Source organism: Panthera uncia, chromosome F1 (genome assembly GCF_023721935.1).
Source record: "Panthera uncia isolate 11264 chromosome F1, Puncia_PCG_1.0, whole genome shotgun sequence".
Lineage (NCBI taxonomy): Eukaryota > Metazoa > Chordata > Mammalia > Carnivora > Felidae > Panthera > Panthera uncia.
The window spans coordinates 27,336,483-27,345,778 of record NC_064813.1 but is presented as its reverse complement, the minus strand read 5'-3'; the positions used below and the strand labels follow the sequence as shown (position 1 = coordinate 27,345,778).

Below are 9,296 nucleotides of genomic sequence, written 5' to 3'. Positions count from 1 at the left end.
CAGTTTAGCTCATATATAGGTTAGTGTGTGTTTCTTTAAAGGTTAGAAACCTGAAGACAAAGATCCCATCATTGAAGTTAGGTTGTACCTCCTTCAGTATCTGAGGAATGCTTTGCACAAGTAGGCAATAAATGTTACATTATAGGGACTCTGCCACAGAACCTGGTGCAGTTTTATCAGCTTTTTTAACACATGAAGGATTTACCTCTATTTTAGTAAAAAAAATCTATAAGGGTCTAAACATTTTTCGCTCCTCTGCTTTCTCCCACATCATTTCTGAAACTGTAGCCCATCTTTTAAATTTCTAAAGTAGTAGACTTTTATAGTAAAGCATCAAAGGTAAATAATTTGTTTTTATATTGCCTCAAGAGTAGTTAGACCCAAATTCCTAAGTTTTGGTAGGCTCAATTACACATTGCTAAAGAAATGAATTATGTGCATTTTTGCTTTTATATTACCGTTAAGGTGCATAATCTGTATACCAGATCATATATTCTGAATTTTGACAGTTGTCATTTCTGTTCTTTAGAGGATGAACCATCTTCACAAACTATTTTAAGCCAAACAGTCTCAAAGAAAACTATCCAGAGAACACAAGAAATTCCAGGTAAGAAGAATGATTTTATTTTTTGCCTTACCTGCCATCTTTTTCATTTCTTTTTTTTAATGTACACACTATAGCCTGGTTCATCAAGGGTCCCAATCATAACTTATTCAGAATTACAGTGAATCTTCTCTATAGTTTATTGAGTTAAACCATATAGGTATATGTCATGAAAAGATGGAATGGATACTTGAGTATCTACTAATTACGAGCCACTTTGGATATGGTAATTCATTCACATAACTCTGCAGGATAGATGTGCCCATTTTATAGGTGAGAAAACTGAAGCTCAGAGAGGCTAAGACCCTTCTGTATGTTTACATGATAATGTGACAGCCAAAATCGGCTCCAGATTTGTCTTCTTCAAAACCCTTTCATTTTCCCCAAGTACCTCATTGTCACTCTCCCATGTAATAATTAGCCACTCAGTGAAATTCATTAAGTGTGCTGTGAGTGAATATGTCTCACTACCTTCCATTTAAAATGGATTAAGTGGGGGCACCTGGCTGGCTTAGTCAGTGAAGACTCTCGATCTCAGGGTGGTGAGTTGAAGCCCTACATTGGGCATGGGGCCTACTTAAAATAAATAAGAAACTAAAAATAAAATGGATTGAGTGATCTGTATAGTCAAATCATGGCATGATATGGTCAATATTTCATCAAATCTAAAATGTCATCAGTTGTAAGATCCACCATCGTTTTATGTACCACCTAGAAGGAAGAAATGCTGCCAATTAAACTGTAACATCCCATAGATTGTATGATGCATCCCAATTTCAGAGATGTTAAAGACTTTTTTTTTTTGAAGTTTATTTATTTTTAGAGAGAGTGAGCGCATGTGGGAGGGGCAGAGAGAGAGGGAGTGAGAGAATCCCAAGCAGGCTTCACACTGTCAGCACAGAGCCCGATATGGGGCTCGAACTAATGAATCGTGACATGATGACCTGAGCCAAAACCAAGAGTCGGATGTTTAACGGACTGAGCCACCCAGGCACCCCGCCTCCCTCAATTTCAGAGATGTTAAAGTGTAAAAACATTTGCATTTTATTATCAATGTAACATAGACTTAGGCTATGTTGACAGTCTACTTAAGTTTTAAAAGCTGTTAAAACTCTTTTGGAAAGCAAGGAAATGGATTTAGTTCAGTTGCTAATGCTTAATTCCTTTGGTTTTTAGTTCCGTTTATTTTCAGTTTGCTGTTTTTGATATTAAGAAAGTCCCACAACAGTAAAACTCCTATCTTGACTTGTTTCCTTAGCCATTGCTTCTAATAAGATTATGCTTTATGATTTGACCTATTCTGTCCTCAATTTAGAATAAGGTACATCTAGTTCAAGTTTAGTTCTAAGTAAACACGCCCTTTATATTTAATTCCTTGAATTGCCTATGTTACTGGGTTAAGATTATAAACTATCTTAGAAAAATGCTTTGAGTAATAAATGCTATAGATTTTCCCAGCCATGTGGAAAAATCATATTCTTGAAATTTTATCATAGCATATTTATTTGCTTATCTCTTACACCTAGAGAAGCAAACTTTTCTAAAATTTAGAGTAAACGTATAAAAATTATGGTGTTAATTTAAGTAAATTGATAGAATGAAGACTGTTGAACACCAGCCTATAGACCATTATAAAACTGTTATATAATAAAATACCTTGAACAGTCTTTTGGAGTTCACATTAGGTCTATGTTTAAGGACCACTAACGAGGTACACAGCTGCATAATGTTGTGCAAAGCTCACTGGACTTTGCTTGTGTTACCCACCCACCTTGAGACACGGGCCTTTATCCTATCATTTCCCCTGCCTAACCCGCAAGGCCACTGAGGAAATGATACAGTGCATGCATATTTTGTACACAGTAAAACACAGATACAAGGAGTCCCTCCCGCTCCCTGCCCCTTATGGTACTTTACAAGAGGTGTGAAGTTCATAAAGTTTTGCTTAAGCATTTCCTTTTCTCAAGAAGCTTATGTTGTAATTAGAAATGGAAAAGAAAAAACATTTCTCAGTATAGATAATAAATTGATGGAACCTATGCATAAATTACCTGGAATGTATCAGTAGTGTAGCATGCATATAAGTAGAAATGAGGATATTTACATCTTTGGGAGATTTGAGATATTAAGAATTCAGTGGTACATTTATTTATTTCTTTATTTATAAAAGAGCTTTTTTAAATTTTGTTTATTTTGAGGGAAAGAGTGAACAGGGGAAGGACAGACATAGATGGAGGAGAATCCCAAGCAGGCTCCATGCTGACAGCATGGAGCCAGACGTGGGGCTCGAGCTCACGAATGGTGAGATCATTACCTGAGCTGAAATCAGGAGTCGATGTTCAACCAACTTAGCCACCCAGGCACCCCAAGAATTCAGTGGTACTTTTAAAAATCATCCTGCAGGGGCGCCTGGGTGGCTTGGTCACTTAAGCGTCCGACTTCGGCTCAGGTCATGATCTCACGGTCCGTGAGTTCGAGCCCCGCGTCAGGCTCTGTGCTGACAGCTCAGAGCCTGGAACCTGTTTCAGATTCTGTGTCTGCCTCTCTCTCTGCCCCTCCCCTGTTCATGCTCTGTCTCTCTCTGTCTCAAAAATAAGTAAACGTTAAAAAAAAAAATCATCCTGCATCAAGCACTTGGCATGCTTCAAGGAAAGAGTTTAGGGAATTATTGAACAAATGCTTATAATGTGTGTCTAGCGGAGGAATTATGTAAATAGTAGTCACTCTTTGATGGAGTACTACTTTAAGTAGACCTTTCCCCTTATAGACTTTCTGTTTAACTTTCATGTTGAAAAATAGTGCTGTAATTGTATATAGGACCACTGGTGTGGACTGAGAGAAATCTATCCAAAAATACCCTTAAGAATAAAGACCAAAGCCAACGGGCCACCTTCTAAAACAACCTACTAGGGGCGCCTGGGTGGCGCAGTCGGTTAAGCGTCCGACTTCAGCCAGGTCACGATCTCGCGGTCTGTGAGTTCGAGCCCCGCGTCGGGCTCTGGGCTGATGGCTCAGAGCCTGGAGCCTGTTTCCGATTCTGTGTCTCCCTCTCTCTCTGCCCCTCCCCCGTTCGTGCTCTGTCTCTCTCTGTCCCAAAAATAAATTAAAAAACGTTGAAAAAAATTTTTTTAAAAAAAACAACCTACTAAAGACAACTACATCATCTGCCTTCCTGTTTTTCTAAGCCATGAGAAATACTGATTAGTTTAGAACAGGGATACAGATTGAACTCTTATTGTTTGAAGTTCCAGGATTGAAATGTTTTCACATTAAAATAGTCATTGAGTTGTTCATTCAGTTCAGTCCATGTATGTATGTATGTATGTATGTATGTATTTATTTTAATGTTTATTCTTGAAAGAGAGGAAATTCTTGAGTGAGGGAGAAGCAGAGACAGAGAGAGGGAGATATAGAATCTGAAACAGGCTCCAGGCTCCAGGCTTCAAGCTGTCAGCACAGAACCTGATGCATGGTTTGAACTCACAAACTATGAGATCATGACCTGAGCCAAAGTTGGACACTTTTAACAGACTGAGTCACCCAGGTGCCCCAGTCCATGTATTCTTACATAACTGTTCTGTGGTCAGATTCATTCCTTTCTGGAAATCATGGAACTATTTTACAATATAAAATTATATTGGGAGAACTTCATTTACTTTTCCTAAAGTTAAATAGGTATTTTTGTTCCAACAGTTGTGGTTTCTAGTTAAATAATCATAGATAATTATTTTTGAATATCTACCATTTTGTCATGAACATTTGATTCTCTGGCTGCTGAACATTTGATTTTTTTGGAGTATTCATTCTCTAGATCTTTACTGAGTACCTACTTTATGCCAGTCCCCATGCTAGATGCTGGGGGTGCAGCAGTGAGCAAAAGCAGACAAGGGAAGAAGATTGCTACAAAATAAGGGTACTTGCTCTTTTATTCTCTAATAATATCTCTCTTTGGTACTCTGTCTCCTTGAAGCATCTTCTCTAAGGATATGTACATAATAGAGCGTACAGGAAATACTTCTTTTTTTTTTTTAATTTTTTTTTTTTTTTAACGTTTATTTATTTTTGAGACAGAGACAGAGCATGAACAGGGGAGGGTCAGAGAGAGGGAGACACAGAATCTGAAACAGGCTCCAGGCTCTGAGCTGTCAGCACAGAGCCCAATGCGGGGCTCGAACTCACGGACCGCGAGATCACGACTTGAGCCGAAGTCGGCCGCTCAACCGACTGAGCCACCCAGGCGCCCCCAGGAAATACTTCTTAAAAGATAGGGAAAAAAAGTAGTAATTGATGTCTATAGATTAAGTTGAGTTTTAGGTTTTAATTAAGCCTGATAAAGGTGAGAATGCAGAAGAGAAAAAGAGGAAAGTAGTTGTAATAATGGGATTATGAACATGTACAGAATTTATTTTAAAAGCTATTTTTATAAGTTTTAAATACCTGATGTTTGAAATACTAGCAACTGAGATAGATATTTCATAGAATCTTACAGCTGGAAGATTTAGGGAATTCATCTACCCAAAGTCTCTATCAATGCAAGTATCCCTTTGTTAGCATCCATTCATATACTGCCTGATCATTTTCAGTGAGGTGAAAATCATTCCCTCACTATCTGTTCTGTTTTGGAGACAACATTAATAACTTAAGTAATTAAAAGCTAACTTTTCTCTTACTTTCTGTGTGTTGATCTTAGTTCTGCCTTTTTGAGCTACAGAAGTTTAATTGCTTTTCTACATCTCTGTCTTTAAGATATATAGAAACATGTTCAATAAGTGTTTTTCGAACAAACAAGTGCCTGGCCCATCACAGTTTCTCTTCTGGATACTCTTAATGGGGAAATTGCGTGAAGTCAGTTTTGTAAAAACAAACATAGGCAGTCAGTGTAATGGCGGGGACCGGTGATAACCAGTTCAGAATGGTTTTCACTGTTCTCCTACAGCGCCAAACACAATGTTGTTGTTGTTGTTGTTGTTGTTTTTAAGTTTCATTTATTTTGAGAGAGAGAGCATGTGCACATGTGCAGGGGAGGGACAGAGAAAGGGAGAGAGAGAGAATCCCAAGCAGGCTTCACACTGTCAGTGCAGAGCCTGATGTGGTGCTCAAACTCACAAATCGTGAGATCATGACCTGAGCCAAAATCAGGAGTCTGATGCTTAACCAACTGAGCCACTCAGGGGCTCCATGATGTTTTTTATAAAGACAAATGAAACAAACATAATATAATCCAAATTCAGATATATATTGGACTTTAGATAATGTTTGATGTTTTTTGAGAACACATCTTGGCTTTCTAGGTTAACATTTTATATGATGGGATTGGCTTCCCCATTAGCCCTATACCATTGAACCATAGACAGTCTGAAACCCTGGCTAATGGTAACACTTTATTTAAGTTAGAGTTTGCATTTCCTGAACACACACACAAGGTTAAATAGTTGGAGGTACTATATTAACTCTCAGGAAGTTAACTCCTAAATTAAAGTATGCCATGAATAATCCATAATGAGGATAAGCCTCAAATGAAATAATTGAGTTGGTGCTACAGTACAAATTTGGTTCTCATATGAGAAATTTAGAAGAGTTTTATTTGGTATTCCTTTCTTATATAAATGTGATCTGCTGAGAAAAATTGCATATTTTTTCTATCATGTTCATAAATTTTTTATGGCAGGAAATTGGTAGTTCAGTTTTACATTCCCATACTTTAAATAATGAAGGGTTCAGAAAAACCTTTGTTGAATAAATAGATAATTGTATAATAAATCTAGTATGTTTGACATTTTATATATTTTTTAATGTTCTTTCTTCCTATATTAGTGCTGAGTGAAGATCCTGTAATCAGCCTGTGTAGACGCCCCCTAAGAAGCCCAAGACCTGGTAAGAGATTGTTTTGTCTGTTGGTTTAAATGTTTTGTAAATATAGCTTTATTTTTAAATAGGTTAGTGCATGTATTCATATGGTTCGAAATTTAAAAGTTATTATAAATACATGGTGAAAAATCTCCCTGTCCCTCTGTCCTTTACCCACCTAGCCTCCTCATTAGAGGGAACCAGTGTTTTCAGTTTCTTAGGTCTTTTTTTAGAGATATTTAATGGAGCTACAAAGAAATTCATGCATAAATGATATTTTCCTTCCGTTTATCACAAATGTTAGCCCAATAAACACTCTTTTCTGTACCTTCTTATTGTGTTTTTATTTTTACTTAATCTATTGAGACATCTTTCCATACATATGTGTATGTGTGTATACATGTGTATATATATATATACATATATATATATATACACATATATAAAGGCCTTCCTCATTGTTTTTAAGAGGTTTCTATGATTCTTTTTGTTAGTATGATGATTTTAAACTAGGATCAGGGGCTTTTTATTCTTCCCAGCATAATGCTAATAAAAAAATCAAGACCGAGGCTTTATAGCTCAGTGCTATCAAATTTTTCTGCCTCATTTACATTTCTTTTTGATGAAAACCTCTAACAAGTATTGCCCTTAAGTTGATTTCATGACTGTGAGAGATAACCAGTAAAGGCATCCAAACAGTCTACTTCTGCTTCCTTGTCAGAGTTCATTAGCACATAAGGGTGCTCTATCATGGGAACTAAAGAAGAACCTTATTTATCTTCACATTAGGTTTCTACTTCTTGATCCTTCTCTTTAAGAAAGAATTAGGATGGGTTTTTTTTGATAACTGTCGTTTTAAGTATTACAATGACAAAGATCTGTTAAGGTTTTGATGATGAACCTGTGGTAAAGGACCACATGATGCATTTCCTCTTAAGCTCTAATCATTTTCTTGCTATCTCTCTTGCAGATTCGGCATACAAAACAAATGGAAATACTAAAATGAGTGAATTAGGTTTGTTTATCTCTAATTCTTACAGGTTCTTTTCAAGGGTTCTGAGGATCAGAACACAGGAGTATACACAGTTGGTCACTGGCTTGAGAATATTTCTTTGTTCATTTTCTCAGCTTGTGGGACACTGTGCCTATGGCTATGACCTTTCTTATTGCCCTGATTCTTAATTCTGTCTGAAATTATGTCTTTTGTTATTTAAGTTCATATAGGAACATGTAATACAAACACATTTTAATTTTTATTAGACTTTGTTGAATTCACATTTCTGTGAGAAAAAGGAATATCAGCTTACCAATTCATAGTTTTTCTTGAGTTAGAAAGTGAATTAGAGATTCACTTTCCAGTGTTTGCTTTGGTGCAGGACATGAGATACCCAGATCCACAGCGTTAAGAGAACCTACATTGATTGTGGTTAGACTTAGTTTTAAGTTACAGTATTTTTCTAAATTTAGAGATGAGTCAAAACGAAGGAAACTTCCCCTTTTTTAAAAAAATAGCTGCAACTTTTTAAAAATTCATCTTTCAGTTAAACTCGGGTTGACTTATTGGAGACCTCAGGATAGTGTCTGAAAGTGATCCTTACAGTATGCAGTTCATCATGTGTACTGGTACCCAGTAGAGTTTCTCAAGTGCTTTATTTAAAAACTTAAAAAAATTTTTTTAAGTCATAGTTTCTTAATTGGTAAAGAACTTGAAGTTGAAATAATCCACTTTTACTCTTTATGCTAGAGTTAGAAATGATTTTTATAAGTACTTTATAGTGAGAAGTAACTTTCAAAAGTGCTTTCCAGTTTAAAGAACATTTCTGTGGGATTAACAGAAAATGGCCTCCTCTGATTCTTTTTTATAGTAATGCTAGTACCTCTTAGAATATCAAAAATGACTGTTCATGGAGCTTGAATACTAGTAATATCCCCAGACCGTTCTTTATACTCCTTCCTGCTGCCCCACTCTGCCTCTGTTCTCAAAAGCATATTGGCATTGAATAATCTTAAAGGTACCACTCTTAAAGGTGTCTATGCTGTGGGTCAGCCTCTAGTTAAAAATCTGACCTGCAATCCTGTTTTTGCACAGCCTGTGAGCTAAGAAAAGAGACCTTGTGTGGCTAGCAAAGCCTCAAATATGTTTACTATATGACCCTCTATGGAAAAAGCTTACCGCTCCCTGGTTTATACCGGTGGCAGGAATAAAGACAGCAAATCACCCAAACGGTCATTTGTTTGTTCTAAGAGTAAATTCAGAGAGTTGCATACTTGCCTCAACATAGATTGAGCACTCCAATCCATGTTAAAGCACTCCACCCTAGTCTGTACTGACAGCATAAGAAGACGGGAGACACACGGACTCTTGTGTTCTGTCTAGTCTTCTCTTTGAGAAAGCATCAGAGTCTCATTTGTGAAACCTTCATGTCTTTGTCCCCAGACAAAATACAAAGTATGAGTTCCTTGAGTATCCTTCACTTCACTGCTCACACCAACACATGCAATAAGTCTCTAGGAATAGAAAACCTTATAGTACAGGTATACCTGGAACTTTGTGTTTTCCTTTAAAACTGTAGCTGAGGAAAGGAAAGTGGTATAATTAGTGGTTTGTCTCTGTCTGAAGAGATGGTTGTATGTGATCTATTCTTACAACAAACAAGTGCCCTAGGTCTTCTGAAAGTCCTTTTATTAGTTGGTTGAGATCATTGGAAAAGTGGTACCTCCTTAACAGCTCCTTTATTTATTGCCATTTGTCTACTAAATGCCACAGCCTGTATAATTTTGTTTTCCTTTTGGGCCCACTTTATTTGGGGGCCGGGTGGCGAGGGCTCTAGGCCTCCTGGGCCCA

At 36.9% G+C, this 9,296-nt stretch overlaps 1 protein-coding gene across 2 annotated transcripts in view; it reads left to right on the top strand.

Moving 5' to 3' along the window:
- Nucleotides 1-9,296, top strand: part of TOR1AIP1 (torsin 1A interacting protein 1) — a 43,434-nt gene that overhangs the window by 2,040 nt on the left and 32,098 nt on the right. Inside the window, exons 2-4 of one of the 2 annotated variants that reach the window (XM_049634148.1) lie at nucleotides 530-607; nucleotides 6,419-6,478; nucleotides 7,422-7,466. In XM_049634148.1, the coding sequence (XP_049490105.1) occupies nucleotides 530-607; nucleotides 6,419-6,478; nucleotides 7,422-7,466 (183 nt within the window). The remainder of the gene's footprint in view (nucleotides 1-529; nucleotides 608-6,418; nucleotides 6,479-7,421; nucleotides 7,467-9,296) is intronic. The other variant, XM_049634149.1, reaches the window with a different exon arrangement.